Consider the following 20,008-nt stretch of genomic DNA (forward strand, 5'->3'; position numbering starts at 1 on the left):
AGAAAACTAATGTGTCATAAGTACAATAGAAATAGGTAACTAATGTGAGAGAATGAGGAAGTCAGGGAAGGCAACCTGTAAGAAGAGACAAATGAAGTGAATTTTGGGAATTTCAAGCAATCAACTCTGATATAACAAGTCTGCAGTTTCCCTTTGACACTTTATATTATCAACAGTGGGGAAAAAGAAGTTAGGAGCTAGAAAGTTAGAATCTCACCAAAGCTGGTACGATGCCCTAAGTCACTTCCCACTGGCTCTTTCCAATCCTCCCTTCTCAGCTGAAGACTTAACTTTTCTTCATAGAAAGAGCAGAAAATACAAAACACTGATCGAATGAAAACTGCTTGCCTTCGATAAATTTTCCTCTCTTAAAATTGTCTTTTCTTCCACTTGTATTCTGGGTACCACTGCCTTTCTTGCCACCTCAAAGAACTGGATTTGGTTATCCTCTCTCTACTCCACCTTCCACCCTGCCCTCTCTACTTAATTATCCTGATCAGCAGCTATGTACCATATATCATCCCAAAACAAAAACAAATCTCCCTTGATCCCATCCCAGTCCCTTTTTCAGGAACTGGTTCATTTATCTGCCCTCTTCCCTTCACATCCATAGCTATCCATACGTGCTACATGGCCACTTCCTCACATTCCACGCACTCAACTACTTTCAATAAAGATTTCCTGTTCAAATGTGTCCCACCCTTATCTCTTTTCTCCCTTTCCATAAATGGCACCTCTATCCACCCAAGTGCTTGAACCAGAAACCTTGGTGATTTCAATACCTTTCCCCTGCCTTTTATATCTAATCTACCTTCCTATCTGGAAAGTACTATCTCTAAATTATATCCTAAGCCCATCTAGTTCTTTCTTTCTCCACTGCCATCACTCAAGACCAGCCCACCACAATCTCTGGTCTGGATTATACCCTGCTTCCACTCCTGCCCCCACACCTACGATCCATTCTGCAGTCAGTTGCAAATGTGAGCTTTTAAAAAAGAAAACCTCATTTCAGAACGCCAGCCTTCAACAATCTTTTACCCACCACACTATCTTCTTTGGGTTACTTCAATGAGTCACGCCTTTTCCTGGCCCAGAGCCTGTACACATGCTAGCCTTCTCTGTATGGCTCGTTCCTTCACATGCCCCAGTTCTAAATTTAAAAGTTACAGTCTCAGAGATGTATTGCCCGGCTATCCTAAGCAGCCTTCTGCTTTTCTTTATGGAAGCCCTTTGTATTCTTAATATCACTTATCATGACTTGCAATTTATGTTTATTTTTTTCTTTCCCCCACCTGAATGCAGATTTGACTGTTCAGAAGACCACACAACATGCTATTTTGCTATTTCCCTGATACACAGCTGATACTTAGTATCTGTTGAATAGTTTGTTTTGTAGAATTTTCAAAAATAAAGATATTTAATAACTAAAATACTCCAAAATATCACTGAGCAAATTAAGCATTTGATATCTTGCTAGAAGTAATAACCTTTCTTTTTCTATCCCATAAAACACTTTTTAATATTTTTAAATTATCCACTGATATAATTCTAGCACAAAGCCACTCAAATGGCAATATATACTTTAAGTAACCTAGTTCCCAAATACAGAAATCAGTATCAAAATAAACAAAAGCTGTAGAGGATAAGAACTATAGTATTTAAAAACAGTGTTTCTCATTTAGGTCTCACACAACAACCTTATGAGAAAAGTTTATTTTCATCTCCTTTTAAAAATGAAGAGGCTGAGGCTTAGAGAGATCAATAATTTGATCAAGGTATCAATTGCTGGTCAAGTCATAAGGCAGTGAAACACACATACAGGCTTGTCAGAGTTCAGAGTCTCCACACCTAATTATTATACATGTCTCCTAAAAAATCACATTTCTAATTAATCAAGTTGTAAAAACTAAAAAGAAATACCCATAAGCAGTTTGATCTTTTCAAATCTTATAAGTACGAGGGCAAATGACCTGTAGATAAACTAGAAAGGATGGACAAGAGACAGAGCTAATGGGGTTAAAGAGGTAGTGATGAAAAGCCTTATATATGTCATTGAGTTTTGAACTTATCTTCTAGGTCATGAGGAGCTATTAAAGGAACTAACGATGACCCCATTTATTTGCTTTTTGGAAATTATGCTCTGGCAGGGAAGGGACCAGATGGAAAATAATAATGTCAGAGTACAAGTGAGGTAAGGACCTGAACTATGGTAACTAAGTGCCAGTGGGAACAAATATTCTAGAGACTTTATGAAAGAGAATCAATCAGACTCTCTGGGCTAAGAGAGGCAGGGGGACAAGGATAATGCCAATGTCTAGGTAGAAGGTGGATGATCGAACAAGAAAGTAGGGGAACAAAAGAGAAGAACCAAATGGGGAGCAGGGATAAAAGATGAGTTGATTTAAAACTTAAGAAGTTTGTGGAGGTTGTAGGTTTTTCAGTTGGCAGTTTAGAAAAAATGAGTCTGGAAGCTTAGAGAGAGATATGTACAGGAGTTATAATTTGGGAAATTCTTACAGTCTATGCATTGTATTGGCCTTTCCTTTAAACTTTGAACTATGGCCTAGAGCAGAACCATAGATAACCCATATATACCTTTAGGGATCAGGTAAAATAAAAAGAATTAACTAGAAAGTCTGAGAAGGAATAGTATGAAGTATGGATAAGGAAAAGAGTGCTGTCACAGAAGCCAAAGGAGGAAGATTTAAAGAAGCAGGGAATCAACACACTCAGAGACTGGATAAATTAAAGAGTAAAGGGATCCAACCATAAAGTTGAGAATGGGGTGTTTTAGGAGACATAAAGATGTAAAAAGTAAGACATACTATCAGAGGTAGAGGTTTAGGAGTAGCAGCAGCAGCTACAGCCATGGACTCTTGGGCTCCTGCTCAGCAGTATCAATGCATTCCAACTGTCACAGCAGTGGTGACAGCCAGAGCCTTCAGCAGCATTAGAGGCAAATGCCAGGTGGCTCCAGCCCTGAGCCTCCAGGAACAGTTTACTCATCTCTAAGTAATCCTCTTCTCCAGTCTTTCCAATACCTTTGTAACAATTTCCTAAAATTAAACCTTTTCCTATTTGAAATAGCATGATTTCTGTTTTCCTGACTGGACACTAACTCATACAGTATTTGGCAGCAGACTGGTCCCAGGAAACAGTTCCTCAAAGATGAAAATCTGGATTTGGTCCAAATTCAGGCAATCTTAAGTTGATTATTTAAACAACTATTTTGCTACTACATGTCATTTTCCATGGCGATGAGGGCATTGTGGAGTTCAAGCCCAATTAGGTCAGAGGACCAACCCCAGATCCTAAGGGGTGCTACTGCTGTTGGAACCCTGATGCTGCAAAAGCTAAGCAGAAATCCAGAAACCCATACACCAATTAAGCTGCTGTTACAAGCCTTCTAACTCCCTACCATTTAAGTACCAAAGAGTAGGAATGGGTTGACTGCCAATAAACCAATAATTAGCAGGAACTGTACCAGAGATGTTGCAACAGAAGGAAAAATGCAGATCAATTTTGATAGATGAGGGGTGAAGGAAGATGGAAAAGACGTTATTCAATAGGTAAAATGAAAATTAGGATGAAAGGTCATTTTCACTGCAAGCCAGTTCAAGCAACAAGATGTAGATGGGAACCTATAAAGTCAACAAGATGTAATGAAGACAGGTGAATAAACATAAAGTGAGGCAGATCTAGGAAAATTTTATACCAATTTCAAAAATGCTTTACAATAAACCTGTATGCGAATCAAACCTTGTTAAGACCAAATTTAAAATTCACATTTGGAAAATGGAAAACTACTTGCTTTAAAGGAAAGGAGTATGCTTAACTCTAAGAGCGAATTTTAAAGGATTCAGTATATAAAATATTAAGTCTTTAGTAATACTATTAATTAAATAATCATCTAAGTCAATCGTTTTATAGCTCAATTATAAGCAACCATGAAAATTAACACATTATCATGATCTAGAAAAGTGAAACTTAAACCTCTTCCCTATCTCTTAGTTTATTTTACAAGGTAAAATAGATACTCACCAAGTGCACTTGTTGCATCTTCAAAAAGGTTTGACCGAGAAGAATCTCCTGATGTACTGTAAAAAGTTTTTAGAAAAATCACATTTCAAAAAGTATGTAAAATTTAATTTACATTAGTTTAGTAACTACATGATTTATAAGGAGATTCTTTGATTTTCATTAAAGTCTGGCTACAGTGTTTAAAGAGTCTCTTGTAGATTAAATCCAAAATTTATGGTTTTGGAAAAATTTCCGATCTGAATAAATACTACTGTTCTGAGAATCCCTCATTTTAAATGTCCAAAGACATAAGATAACATCCTTACAGACAGCTTACTATCTACCTAAGGAATACAAAAAAGATAATGTATAATTATTTTCCTGAAGAAATTTACTTGAGAAGTTAATCTATAAGTCAAGTCACAGCAGAAGAAATACCAAAAGCAGTGTGTGATAAAACAGCACACATAGAAATCAAATTAGGCTGGGATGTCTTTACATAGTGAGGTCTTACAGATTAAGTTTTGAACAAGGAAACTGAAAGAAGACGTTCAAGTCAAGAAATATAGCATATGCAAAAAAGGCAGAGGTGGGATAAATCCAAGTTCTAACCTAAAAGACACCAGTTTAAAAAGACTAAGTTTCTGTTCGGGAATTGAAAGTGATTCTGTGATTAAAAAACAAAGACAAGATTATGAAAGACCATGAAGAACAGTCCAAAGAAAAATAAACGGAAGTTTACAAAAGCGGTAAAGGTAGTAGTTAGAAGTTGAAATTAAAACACACACACAACACATACCTATGCCTCTATCCCAGTTTTAAAAACAAAAACATATTATACTCCAGTTCTGAGAAAGTCTTCTGCAGCACAGCCAGAGCGAAGGAACCCCAGTTTGAATTTATAAACTACTTAAACTTTCTAAGCCTCAGTTTCTCCATCAATACAATGAAGTCAACAATAGTATCATATACTCTAAAGTGCTGTGAGTAGAAGCTGGCATCAAAACACCTAATATGACTAATATGATTAAAATAATTCTTTGGTAAAAGTTTTTAAGTTTCTTCATCAATGAGATAGTAAAACTAACATGTGACAAAGGTAAAATTGTCAGAAAGAAAAATATATAAAAGCTAAATAATTTTCCTGCCCAAAACCCCACCCAGGGACAACCTCTACGAATAACAACTTGTGTCATGCTTTTTTTTTTTTAACTTAACAATTATTCCATGTCAGCACAATCAAATCTACCTCAATTTTTTTTCCCACAGACATACAGTATTCTACTTAACAGACCAATTCGAGCTCTTATTAAGGAATGTGTAGTTTGGTTTCCAATTTTAAAATTCTTTCTGTAGTCAAATTTATCAGTCTTTCCTTCTATGACTTTTTTGGGTTATCTTGCTTAGGAAGAACTTCCTCAAGTTAAGATTATTCTGACTTTTTCCCTTGTTCTCTACTAGTTTATGGCCTCACTTTTGCATTTTAACCATCTAGAATTTAGCTTGGATAGGGATCCACCCTTTTTCCCTCCAGATGGTGAAGCATTTACCCCAACAGTATTTTTCCCAATGGTCATCTGAAATTACATATTTATCTTACATGAAGTTCCTTTATCTATTTGGGTCTATTTCTAGACTACTGTCTATTTTATTGAGCAAGCTTTCTAATATTAAGCCATTCCAAACTTACTCATTGCTGTGTATAATACGTTTTAATATCTGCAGCACTAATTACCCTCAAAATAATTCACACTACTTTCACACATTGTTTTAAAAATTTTTATTTAAGCATTACAGATAAAACAGAGGCATACTTAAACCACCACTCTTCAATCTGGACTCTGCCTCACCACTTCTCCCCTCATCACAGAGGAAACCACTCATCAGTTAGTTTCACCCTTTACTACATTCCTACACATACATTAACACACATACCCACAGAAATGAACAAGGCTGTTTTATGCTTTTTGCTTAGGTTACAGTTGTTGCCTACGCTATTTCGTAATCTGCTTTTTTCATTCAATAACAAAGCTTTGAAACCACATTCACTTAATATGCTTATATACTACAGGCTTTAACTGTCTCTAATATATGGGTTTATCAAATTTGAGCAAGCCTAAAAACTCACAAGGAGAGCTTGTTAAAAATACAGATGTCTGGGATCTACCTCCAGAAAATTCTAATCGAGAGGACTGTGGTGGGGCCTAAGAAATCATTTCAAACAAACTCTTCAGTCATTCTGATGTTGCCTGTCGACTACCACACTTTGAGTAGTGTTGCTCTACAGTCTGAATAAACCACATGTCAAGCTGTTCCCTTACTGACAGGTACTTAGGTTGAATCCAATTTGTACTCGGCTACAAACAACAGTCTTTGTGCACAAGAGCAGTTTCTCTAAGGTAGATAACAAGTGAAATTCGTACTGTGATAGGTGGTTTTTAAAAACAAAACTGATCTAAAGAAACAGATCCTTAATAATAAAATGTCAGGCTAGTGGTGATGGACAAACTTTCTGACACCCCACAAATTCATACCAACATATTTCCTGATAATTATTCACTTAAGTTTTGAGCTTTGCAGGATATTCTATGTTTCAAAACAAAGATGAAGGGACTAAGGCATATTTAAGCAGCGTGTTTTCTGAGCTTCTCTCATCCTTCTCTTCCTGTGTTATCTTTCTCTGAGATGTATAATTTTGAGAAATAAGAATTAACTGGTGGACAAAGTCCAAATAAATAAAAGACTCTATCTTCTTTCCTGGATCACTGACCATCAACTCTTTAATGCAACCTCTGTAGGACTGAAAAGTCAGTAATCCTGACTCTTTAGAATAGGTAAATAAAACTGTACCCCTAGGAAGAAAAGAAAAAAAGAGATAATAAAGAAACATTTAAATTGATAATATTAGTACATCAAAATATATTGATCAATTTTCAAATTCTCACACTGTGAGCTTTTTTAAAAGCTTAAAGCATTTAGGAAAAAAAGATATACTGTACAGATTTAATTAGGCTTACAGTATCTAAATCGTTTGGGGAACCAATATCTTAAATTTGTAAGTTCCCTCTCACACACAGAATTGATCAACAGCCCTTTGATGTAATACCTTAACCTGACTGGGTGGTCTCCCACTAAGTAAGACAGTTTCCAGCTATATATGGGAGAGATGGATCAAGTTAGGCAATGGTGTCTCATAGAATGCCTAAATCAAAGAGTTCTAGGCAAGCACAGGGAAATATTTCATTACTTGAACCTGTGCTGTCTTCTCAGGTTAATCAATTTTTCGGAAAGAGACTGAGTGAGCGGTGAACCAAGTGACTAAGACTCCTCCACAAATGGTTGACTGTGTCAGACACAGAAAACACACTTAAACGCATAACACTAACATGAAAGATCATAACTGTATTCTCTCTGATCATTGTCATATCATAAACACACTGCCATGTCAGTAAATATTTCCAGTTACTGCACAATTTGTGTCTGGTTCTAATTCCAAGGATCATAAAACTACTGCCACCGAGGTCCTGAGCTGCACTAAGTCATAAAACACAAATAGCTCTAGTACAAGTGAAGGCAGGCCATAATATGACTCATGCTCTTAGATAAAGGTGGGATTCCCCTGTATAACTTCCAGCCAAGAGAACACCAATAAAGCATTTGCTTTGGTAATTTTATTGATCATTTGGGGAGAAAAAAATCTTTGTCATAAACTGCTCAATAATCCTACCTACCAACTTTCAGCAAGAAATTATTTCTTTCTCTCCAAACATCCCAGCAATTTTTTCCTTTTTTTCTAAAGATCTATACAAGTACACAAAGATATAGAAATAACAGTGAAAAATGGAAACAATCCATAGGTTCAATGAAAGATATGGAGTGAAATATCAACAACTGCTCATACTTCCTCAGTACTTACTGTGTATCATGTGCTATTTTATATCTCTGACACTTATTATTTCATTTAATCCTTACAACAACTTAATCAGACAGGTCCTATTGTCACCTACATTTTACAGATGACGGAAAAACCCAAAGATGTTAATTACTTTTCTAAGGTTACAAGAGCTAACAAATGTCAGAACCAAACACGACGCTATGCAGTGACTGGAAATATCTATGGACATGAAAGGATGCTTATGATATATATGACAATGATCAGAAATAACAGATATAGATCAAACACAGATAACAATGACTAGAGTAGTGACATCATGTTATTTTATAATCACTGTTCTTTTTGGTTATTTGTATCTCATAATGTCTCTATTCAAAATGAATAATGACTTTGACCCTCTCCCCCCGCTCCAAAAAATTAATGCAGAGTGTAGAAATCTGAATTATGGAAATTTGTACCTATATTCTCCTCAGTAAACTATCAAGATAGACACAAGGATATGTTTTAGAGTGCAAAGTTCAGAAAAAGCTTAACATAATAGATAGTCTGATCAAAACAATAACCAAAATAAACATATGCATGAAACTCTTGTTATACACATATTTTGAGATACAATTTCCTAGAATCCAGTTCACACCTGTCAGTTGATGTTGGGCTAGTAGCCACTGGTGTCTCTGCTGGCTTTTCTGCAGGCTTCTCTTGTTTAGTTGCACTAGCAGGTGCAGGTTCAGAAGATGCTGTCGTTGATGCTGGAGTGATGGATGCAGCTGTGGAAGTGGGAGCCAAAGCAGGGGTGGGGGCTGGGGCCTGAGCCACAGCTGTTGCTGTGGAAGAACTAACTGTGGTAGTGGTGGCAGAATTTGATTGCTGAGTTGTAGCTGGTGCTGTTGTTGTCACTGCTTTGGGCTAAACACATGAAAAAGCAAAATAATGAACTATGACAAAATACTACATTATATTACCTGATCTCTAATTAGGCTGTATTGTTACAGAATGCTACAAACAAATGTAACATCAATACAAACTTGTAATCTGAAAATAACTTGTAAATTGACATGACAAATGATTGATATTAGCAATCTTAATCACTTTATTGCTACTTGCAAAGTTCATGAGAACATATATGTTATCTTAATATCAACCTCATTTAGCTTTAGCCAACAATTCAGTCTTCATATCAAATTAACATAAAAAAGCAAAAGAAATCAATATTTAAAAATATACAGAATATGTATCTAAAAGAGGAACCACATAATTTTCCAAAAACAAACTTTATGTACCTTGGTTATAACTTTAAAGGGTCTACTGCCATTTAAAAGTATTAACAAAATAATTTTTTTGAAATGGAAGTATAAATAGAAGTGTGATTATTAATGAACAAAGCTAAGTATTCTGTTGCATTTTAGAAGCGGGAGGAATATCCCAATATTGACTATAAACCAACAGGTACAAGTATAAAGAGGCTAACAATATTCTGAGACCTATATGTAAATAGGAATAAAAAGTCCAAATAAAGTTATAAGCACATGCTCAGCACTACACAAAGATGAAGATTTAGGTTTTTAAGCACCAAAACTTTATAATAACCAATCTAGATTAAAATGTATTTTAAATGAATAACACCTTAATATTTTCCTTATTTGTGATCAATATAATATTGTAATGTACCATGTTTCCAAGGTCTCTATTGCCACAAAGAATTATTTCAGCCTTATTCTGAGTAGTACAGAGCCCCTCTGCTTTTTGAAGTTCTTCTTGCTTTTGATCTTCACAGGTTTTCCCTCTCTCTTTGTTATAAGGTCATTTCTCATTGCTTCCATAATGCCTAGCTGAAGCAGTCCTTTTCCCCTTCTAATAGTTGGTCTCTACTATTAACTTCAAAATAAAACCACCATGGGTATCATTAAAATCCTATATAAGAATAAACAGACTCCCAAGTATCTATTCCTCAAATAATGTACCTACTCTGAGAACTTTTCTGCTTATTTCTTAGTTATATTCTCAATAGTCAAAGTTACCATGATATTAAAGGAAAAAAGACCAACAACATCCAAATATGTGGCTACCACATTTTCCATTATTAACAATGTACGATAAAACTAGATGAGAAAACGAGCCAAACAATACTATATTTTCTCATCTAGTTTATTCAGCCCTAAAAATGAAGAAAATTCTGATACATGCTAAAACATATGAATCTTAAAGACATTATGCTAAGTGAAATAAGTCAATTACAAAAGGACAAATACTACGGGATTTCACTTATGTAAGTAATCTAGAGTAGTCAAATTCACAGAGACAGAAAGCAGAATGTTAGCTGCCAGGGGTTGGTGTGAAAAGGATGGAGAGTTGGTATTTAATGGGTATGGAGTTTCACTTTGGGAAGATGAAAAAGTTCTGAAGTTGAATGATGGTGATGGTTGCACAACAATGTGACTGTACTTAAGGCATTGTACTATACACATAAAAATGGTTAAACTGGTAAATTTCATATAATGCAAATTTTACAACTGGAAGAAAAAAACAAAAACAAAAACAAAAAGCCTCACATGACCCTGCTTCCTTATATTTAAAGTTTCATATTTACTAAGTACTTAAACATAGCAAAATCAATATGGTTCTTATTGGAATTAAAAAATGTTTAAGTCCGATACATATAAACTGTTTAGCTGGTTTTTGTTTCCCAGTACAAAAAGTACACAGTAATTAAAATTCATTGCTTCAACTCTATTTTCTACCACTATGAACTATTTTATGACTTTGAAAAAACCCCATATTTACTCCACTTCTGATATTTGATGAACTGGTTTTTATTACCTATTCAAACCTATTTTCAGTGCTACAAGTAATACTGTTCTTTCTCAGATTATGACAATTCAATCCTAAAAATTAATGACATGAGTACCAATCACCACTTCTCTATTTGTCTTAACTCTCCACTTCATGATTATGGACTAGGTGACTTCAAGATGTTCGTGGAAAACTGAAATTAAAAGATAATACAAATCTTAACAAGAACTTCATTTTGAAGATCTCTTGTATTTTTAAACAAGTATATAAATAAAGCAGTCTCTTAAAGACTACGTTCATTTTCTGCTTTAGAGAAAAATTTTTACTTTTATAAATCATCCCAAATATACTTCAATAAACCACAAAAAAGTTCCTATTTAAAACTTCATAAAAATCAATTCACCATTTCTTTAGTTGCTTTTCCTTTTTTTAGTTTCTAAAAATTTATTCCTTCACTAAGAAATATCACTGAAATAATAAGCTTACATGCCTTTTCTGCCTTGAGGAATTTGTCAGGTCTAGTACATAACTTAGAAAGTTCCCTTAAGGTGCGCTCATTAAAAACTACAGAATAAGAAATACTTATTTAATTTCTGAGCACGTTTTAAAATGATTACATAATTAGTGATTTTACCACCCCAGCAAAAACCATTTTGACATTTTATATTTCAATTATCTTAACTTACATGAAGGTAAAACTTCAAATGTTGACCCAAAGTTAATTCTTGAAATCTTTAGTAACAATCAAATGCATGTTGCTATGGATGTGTACAAACTGTGTGTCCACTGTGTGAACTTGGGATCATTGTCTTCAAAAAGAATCACATGTATAAAGATATACAGAATGAGACTGAAACTTACTTTTGTCACCATAACCACCACAAAGTTTTTCTCATCAATTTTATATTCTTTGAGAGCAGTATCATCATTGAGGATTTTGCCTAATACATTGAGAGAAACAAAATGCTATTAAAGGCACAGTATCTTTGACTTACACATAACTGAAGTTAAAACAACTTTTTATTAATTAAAGAAAAACATTAACCAATCAGCTAAGATAAAGATAAATGGAAAAGCCTTAGTTAAAAGGGCATAAGCATTTGACTAAAAGATGCTCAACATATATACGGTTATGTAATGCCAAGCAATTTTAAAAATGTATTACTTTATTTCATATATATATATATAAGATGTGCTGGACAAGGAAATATGAAATAGATCTTGAGAAAGGGAGATCATGAAGACAAAGTAAACTCAATACTGTGATTGCTGAGGGGTCTACTGAAGAATAACCTATATTCTTTCCTGATGGGAGGAACAAATTCCTGCTCCCCAAAATACCACACACATGACAAATGAGAAATGTTCCAATGCTATGAAAGTGAGACAGTACAAAGCACTTCAGAAAAATGATGTGGTATACAAGAAAAGGTAAGATAACATAGAACTCAGTACTGCACAAAAAAGTACACAAGACTATGGTCATGCTGAAGGCCAAATATTAGGACTCCTTGAGGTTTCCCTTTCCTTGACTTAGTTTTCCATTTTTAAAAGTTATTGAATCAAAATCTGTAAGCACTAAAAAAGAAAATCTACTCTGTGTGAGAATGAGAAAAGAGGCCAAGACTATAAGCCAGAAATTCAAATTTTATGTCAGCCTCTTTAGGCTTCGGAATCCTGACCTAGAAAAATGGTGGTGTTGGATCTCAAAGCCAGTGTTTCCTCTAAACTATCTCAGTCAAGGAAATACTACTAAATCTCTATTCAGGAGAAGATAAACCACAGGCAACCAAGGACCCACCTTACTGATATCTGCAGTGACAGTGTTCAATATTTCCTTTGCAGAACAAAGAAGAGAATTTTGTCTACTAATTTTGGATATTTATCAAGTCTTTTTTTTTTTTTTTTGGCAGCTGGCCGGTCTGGGGATCTGTCAAGTCTATTTTTAACATACATTTTCCTGGTTACTAATGAGGCTAGTTAAATTTGCAATTTCCTGTTCATATCCATTGCTGCTTTTTTATTGGATTACCCTTTCCTTATTGATTTCTAACACTTCATATACTCTGAATATTAATCATTTTTTCTTCTGTCATTTATTTATATTGTCTTTTGACAGGTAAGGTTTCCTGTATTCTTCTATCAATTTTGGTTAAAATTTAATTTTAAAGGAATGATTCCAAGTACATTAATAAACACAATCAGTATAAATGCTTTCAATTCAATAGATTAAAAAGATACTCAGATTAAAAACACAAAAGCCAATTACATGATGCTTACAAAAGATAGAACTAATAACATCATTGGGTGAAAAAATATATAGTCAGCCCTCAGTAACTGGGCATGATTGGTTTTAGTATCCTCCCCTCCCCAGCCCCATGGATACCAAAATCCCAAAATAGTACCTTATATAAAATGACGTCCTATACGCATATAACCCATGTACATCCCCCCATATACAGTACTTTCAATCATCTCTATACTTATAATACCTAATACAACGTAAACAGTTGTTATACTGTATGAATTCTACAAATACATATATAGGCAGCTGGCCAGTACAGGGATCCAAACCCTTGACCTTGGTGCTATCAAGATCATGCTCTAACCAACTGAGCTAACCGCCAGCCTGTATTACTATTATTTTTTTGTCTTTTTGTGGCCGGCCGCACCGCGCTCAGCCAGTGAGTGCACCGGCCATCCTTATATAGGATCTGAACCCGCGGTGGGAGCACTGCTGCGCTCCCAGCGCCGCACTCTCCCGAGTGCGCCACGGGGTCGGCCCTGTATTAATTTTTAAATATTTATTTTTTCCCCAAAACACATTTTTTTTGGCAACTGGCCGGTACAGGGATCTGAACCCTTGAACTTGGTGTTATAACACTGCATACTAACAAACTTAGCTAACCAGCCAGCCCTCCCCCAAATATTTTTGATCTATGGTTGTCTAATTCTGTGTATGCAGAACCCATGGATATGAAGGGCTAACTATATAGGGTAAATGTGAATAAAGAGAAGATTGAATATTAATATCATATTCAAATTGCTGCTCTTTCTCTACTTCTATCTGTATGACCATGTTTCTGATGGAATCAATGTGAATATACTACAATTTGTAAGATAACACTTCTAAAACTAAAAGAATATCACTGTAAGCAAGACATGGCATATTAATTTCAATATTTAATTCATACCTGCGTAAATTAATTTTTGACCTGCTACTGGAAAGGCATCTTTCCCCTTTTCAGATTCAATCTTCTCTTTCAGTGCTTTTACCTATAGGAAAAATTAAAAAAATTTTGAAAGACTAAACAAAAAATGACAATCCAGAATCTGAATGATGCAAGGTAAAATTTTTATACAATTATTAATGCTTCCAAAAACCCAAAGACCACGTCTTTCTAATATTATATCCAAAAAAGACTTATGACTGATCCACATTATTAGGTACAATAGGCATAAACTGTTTTAACACCATGTGTTACATACACATAGATTTTTAAAACTTTACTAACTTGATAAATTAATTTAAAATAAAGTTTTCAACATCAAAAAGTTTTGATTTGCATAGAGTTTATGGGCTTATTTCCCACTGAGTAAGTAAAGGAAAGCTCTCTAATCTAAAAGGGCTACGAAATAAAACACTTTCACCAACAATAATAATAATAATACTTCAGTGTTAAGGGCCAAAATGTAAATGTTAAAAGGCAAATGATTCATTTTAAGAGTGTGGTAATGTTTCACTATAATCACCCATCGGGGATTTACAAAGACCAATTAAAACAATCTGTGAGGGTGGGGCCTGAAAATCGGGATTAAAAAAAAAAAAAACAACTTTAAAGGTGGTTCCAAAGTTCAGCCAAGGCTAAGTACTATTGGACTACTTAAATTATCTTAAACAAGGAGCTTGGCTTCTCACAGCATCAGTCTCATCTATAAAGTAAGAGGGTTTGGAATAGATGACCTTCACAGTCTCTTCAATTCCTAAAATTATGCGACAACAGGCTCATTAGAAAGTACTCAGAAAAGGAGTCTAATCATCTCTATATTAAAAAAAAAAAAGGCCAGGAGACTTGGCTTTCCCATGCGCCCTAACGGAACTAACTTTTATTACTTTAAAGGCACAAGAATCAAGGGGGAAAATTCCATTTCCTTCAATTTCCCAGAATACTTCTGAAAATTGTCTAATTTGACTATTCTGAGCTTTACGTGAAAAACTGTGACAGAAAAGGATAGAAAGATAGGGTTCTTTTGTACAATTAAAGTGATAGTGTATCTTCTAAAATAAAAGAAGTATTTACTTAACGTTAAGTATATCAACACATACAATTTTACATAAACCTTAACTCTGAGACCAATGGAAATATCATCCAATTTGATAGATGAGGAAATGGAAATAAAGAGGTTAAATCACCTACCCCCAAACACACTGCTACTTAATGGCAGTGAGAACTGAAAACCATCTCTTATAATGCCAAGCTTTAGAGCAGAGTATTCTGCAAATACCACATAAATCACCCTTCTTACACTGATCTTCCTGAAATGGGTCAGTAACATCACTGCTATTCTGATGTTCCCCCAAGGCAGAAATCCATAAATCTCTATACACTATTTTCCACAGATCCAAATTTCAAAGGTAAAACTAACACAAGTAAAACTTCTTTAAAAAGAACTCAAAATCATCCCAACATCAGTAAACTCAGGACATAAATTACATGTCTTTATCCAATTCAGTATATTGCTTTTCCATTAGATGATAAGACTCTATGCTAACTATGGTTCAGAATAAAAGCACAGGGAGTACACAACTTCTTTTACAACTCTAGGATTCACCCTGTGGTAAGACCCTATCAGGTGATCTGAGAAGACAAAAGTCATTATTTGCTTTTTCACTCTCATTCTCTCAGGAGTATACAGTGCAGTTTTCCAGAGGCTTTATTTTATTTTATTTTTCTTCTTTTACTTCCAGAAGTTTTATGATATCACAAAAAACCTAATACAAAAGCACACGAGACTCCAGCTATCTCCTATTAAGCCAATCATATTTGCAAAAAATAAAATAAAATAAAACAATGTCAATCTTCTCACTACTTTGTTGTTGTTTCAGAAAATAGTTATTTTTCACAAAAAATTAATTATAACATTTAATAAATTCATTATTATTTTTCTTTTTTTTTTGGTGGCTGGCTGGTAACAGAGATCTGATTATTTTTAAATGAAGTTTAAAAAAATTACTCAGTTTTAATTTTCAATATGGTAAATATCAATAAATATAAGCACACAGACAAAAGTTATTTTGGTGTCCTCAATAATCTTTAGGTGTAAGAGTTTTGAAACCAAAACGTTTGAGAACTGCTTGTTATCATACATGCCCAAAGTCAATTAAGTGATGGCAGATCATGGGAGGAATGCTCTGCGGTGAATGGTAAATTTCTTTTCAAATTTGTTTATAGAGGGAGAAATAAGATGCAATATTTGAGAGTGTGATTACTTTGTGAAAACCACAAATGAATTACAGACCACATGTGTCACTATGAGTGAATCCAGTTTTCAGAACAGTAAATAGTGGATGCTCAATTTTCATGTGCTGAATGAATAAAGGAATATAGCACAGAAATATGTGAAGAAAAAATACATGAACAAAAAGTAAAAGATAAGAAAAATAAGCAGGAATCTCATTCTTGAAAGGTTAGAATGAACGCGGTAATTAAAACAGATTAAAATATATACATACAGTTCTCTATCCAAAAGAAATTATATTTTTGTTTCCAGCACTCACAGAATATTTATTTTTTAAATAAATATTTCAAGTATGTCTAATATTCTTAAATTTAGATGATTTGAAACATTTCACTATGTTTCAAAAAGCAGACATACTTCCTAGCTTTGTATACCAAACAGAAGGGAGAAGGGAACAACAAAATCCCTATAAGTTAGGAAAAATAGAACAACAACAACAAGATACCTCAACAGAAGACCTCCAGTCATTTATCACTAAATAACTTTTGCTTCAAAGATATGAAAACTGTGATTAAAAAATATTAAGAACATAACAATGAGAACTCTGCACAAACCAATAGTTTTATGATTTGGCTAAAGAAGTAATCATAGACTAACACTAAAAATGTTTATTATTAAACAAAGAAGAAAAATTAATAAGCAAAGCATGCAATTCAAATAGAAAAAACAAGACAAAAAAGCAAAATGCAAATAAACAAATTAGAAAAGAGAAAAGGTTCAAAATGGTTCTTGTGCCAATAAAAAAAATGGGCAAATGACAGGGGCAGGCAATTCACAATTACACAGTCAATAAACAGAATAGTTCAGCCTCATTAGTAACCAGAAACACAAATTTTGATGTTACACGTTATTAATCCAATACACTGACATACTGGAAAAAGACTGTTTTGAACAATTCTTGGTATTAACAAGTGTGAAGAGAAATTCTCAGGATGAGAGTATCAAATAATTACAAATTTTAAGGCCAATATGCCAAAACACCTCAACATTTTGAAGGGAGAGGACATTCGACCCAGCAATACCACGTATAATAATGTATTAAAGAAAATAACTGGACTAGACATTGAGCCGGGTCCAAAATTCTGGACATTGTTCCTTGTTCCTTAACTTCAACACAACCAATGATCTTTACTTCCAATCCATTTAAGTTATCTAGTCATGGGACACAGGATGAATTCTGTCATCCCAAAACTGTTCTATCTGTGCAATTATAAATGACCAATCCTCTATTCCTAGGAGCTCTCAGTAACTGTTCACTACACGTGGTCTTGAACCTCATTAAGACTGTGGTCCCTAAAGTTTCTACTTTAATTTCCATCTTCATCACCAGCTCTATGCAGCTTAGATGACACTGCCATCACTTCTATCACCTTCTTCCTAATATCACAAACTCCCTTGTCTTTTTGCTGCTCCTGCCAGGCAAAATTCCTTATTTGGACTAACACAACTGAATTTATTTCCGTCAATACTCAACCACTAAAATTTACTTCAACCATTCCGTGGTGTCAGTGTCCTACCTCACTTAGCCAACAAATCTTCCTCTTTTATCTATCTAACTGACTGCCTATCTACATTTATATCCAGTCTTCACCTGGAGAAAAGGAAAGATACATTCAATTTTTTGTTCCCCTTGGTTAGCCCTCTCCTCCATTCTCCGAAAGGATATTTCAAACTAGCACTCTCCTCTAAATCTGGTTCTTAGCACCCTCCCTCTCTCTGTAGACGACCGATTTCTACTTTACTCAAAAAATAAAAGACATCAGAGGAATTCATCTTCAACTTTGTTGCATCCAGATCCACCTACTTTCCTTCCTGCCTATTAATGAAAGAGGCATCCCTTTCAAACAATTCTTACCATCTATCCTCTGGTTTCCCCTGCCTATGTTCTCCAGTACCTTGCTAGATTCATTATGTTTTCTACCATCCCCCAGTATCCCTAGCTTTATTTTCATTCTCTCCCTCAAAACCAGCTCATCTCCATTCACACTTAAAAAGACCCAAATATCTATCTTCTTAAAAACAAAACAAAACCACTTCACAACTCCTTGTCTCCTCCTAGCTACACTCTTCTCTTTTATTCTCAAGCATTCTTCAAAAAACTAAATACATTGTCTTTACTTACCTGCAACCCCAAAACCTACTGTACAGAAGAGCTGACAAACAGAAACAGACTATATTCTCATTTTACTGCTTATTTTCTCCAGTAGTGCCTACTCCCAAAACTCCATTATTAAGACTGCTCTTACTAACATCACTGAATTTTACATCATGATCAGACACTTTTTCCTTCCCTACCTTACTGTCACACTGGACAGTACTGACCTGTCCCTGTTTCATACTGCCATCCCTTGACTTCCATAATGCCATACTTTTCTGGTTTTCCTCTCTCTCTGTTCATTCCTTTGTGAAATCCTCTTCCTTGGCTAGCCCTTCGAGTGTTACTTAGGGTTATACCCAAGGCTGCCTTTTCATCTACACAGATCTCCAGGATAATCCATCATATCTACTCCTACTTTAAATAACCATCCAGATGTCATCTGTATTTCTAGCCCACCTCTCTCGCCCTGACTTTCAGTTATGCATACACAACTCTCTACTGGACTATTTCACTGGAGGTCCCACAGACATTTCAACCATAATGCATATATAGATTAGTTTGTCTAAATCTTCTCTAACCCAACCAAATTGAACAAACTTTAAAACAGCTTAGAAAGAAAGGCCTTCTTCTTTCTGGATGCTTCACACAAGGAAGAAGTAACAACGCTGCACAAGGTTTCTCTGCAAAAGGCTATGGCCAGTAATGGATGCAATTATGATGTTGAGCCTCGTGCCAATGCTCCCATTCCCATAAGTCATCTGAACAGAATGGACATAAAACCCAGCACTAAAGTCCTAGTAAATAACCAGGGCTACTTTATCTAAGGCCGATAAACAAGAAACAAGGACTGAACTTTCATTTTGCTGCTTACTTCTCCCCTACATAAAGAATGTGACTGTATCATCAACTCAACTAGAGACAAAGCATGATTAACACTCCAGAAATCAAACTTTTTTCTAGACACACACTTCTCTCTTAAGAAATTGTGTATTTTAAAACAACACAGTTGGCATGGCTTTTATTTTTTCCCCTAAAGGGAGACAATCGTAATAGTCTATTTAAAAGTGTCAACACAAAGCTAAACTTAACATTTAATTATTTTCTAACGTGAACACAACAATGCATTTCCATTGGCACTACTCTAGTTCGGGCCAACAACCATTAAAAGTAGTCATTTCTGTTCAACAAATTTAGGCTGTATGTTTGAAACATCAAAATAATATCTTGTAAATGATAGTCCCATGACAGTAGTATGATGTGCTGCCATGTCACTCTTCTTACATAGCACTTTACATAAGACTTCTAGGGCTATTGCTTGTTGATCAGGCCAGCAACTGAATAGTCATATAAAAATTCAGCTTTCTCAATGTTACAGTATATTTTTCCTTATCACTTTTGTGACTATATTGCTCCTTATTACTGTTGTAACTATGTATAATAAAAATAGTGTAAGCTTTAATGAGAATATAGAGTCTGAATGAGTAACAGCTAATGTGTGCTGTGGACTTGCCATGTGCCAGGCAGTGTACTAAGAGCCTCACAACGATTAACTCTTAATCTGCACTACATCTCCATGAGGTTGTAATAGCCAGCCTCCAATATGGCCCCCAATGACCTCCTGGAATTCAAGCATTTGTATACACCCTTCCCATACTGAATTATGGTCAGTCCACAAGAACAATAAA

General features: G+C 34.8%; 1 protein-coding gene across 1 annotated transcript in view; it reads right to left on the reverse strand.

Moving 5' to 3' along the window:
• The window catches only part of RAD23B (RAD23 homolog B, nucleotide excision repair protein), a 42,833-nt gene that overhangs the window by 12,790 nt on the left and 10,035 nt on the right, over positions 1-20,008 (reverse strand). Inside the window, exons 2-5 of the mRNA XM_063081916.1 lie at positions 13,900-13,981; positions 11,567-11,646; positions 8,553-8,821; positions 4,042-4,097 (exon numbers count right to left, since the gene is read on the reverse strand). Coding sequence (XP_062937986.1) covers positions 4,042-4,097; positions 8,553-8,821; positions 11,567-11,646; positions 13,900-13,981 — 487 coding nt within the window. The remainder of the gene's footprint in view (positions 1-4,041; positions 4,098-8,552; positions 8,822-11,566; positions 11,647-13,899; positions 13,982-20,008) is intronic.

The sequence above is a fragment of the Cynocephalus volans genome, chromosome 17 (genome assembly GCF_027409185.1).
Source record: "Cynocephalus volans isolate mCynVol1 chromosome 17, mCynVol1.pri, whole genome shotgun sequence".
NCBI classification, from domain to species: Eukaryota; Metazoa; Chordata; class Mammalia; order Dermoptera; family Cynocephalidae; genus Cynocephalus; species Cynocephalus volans.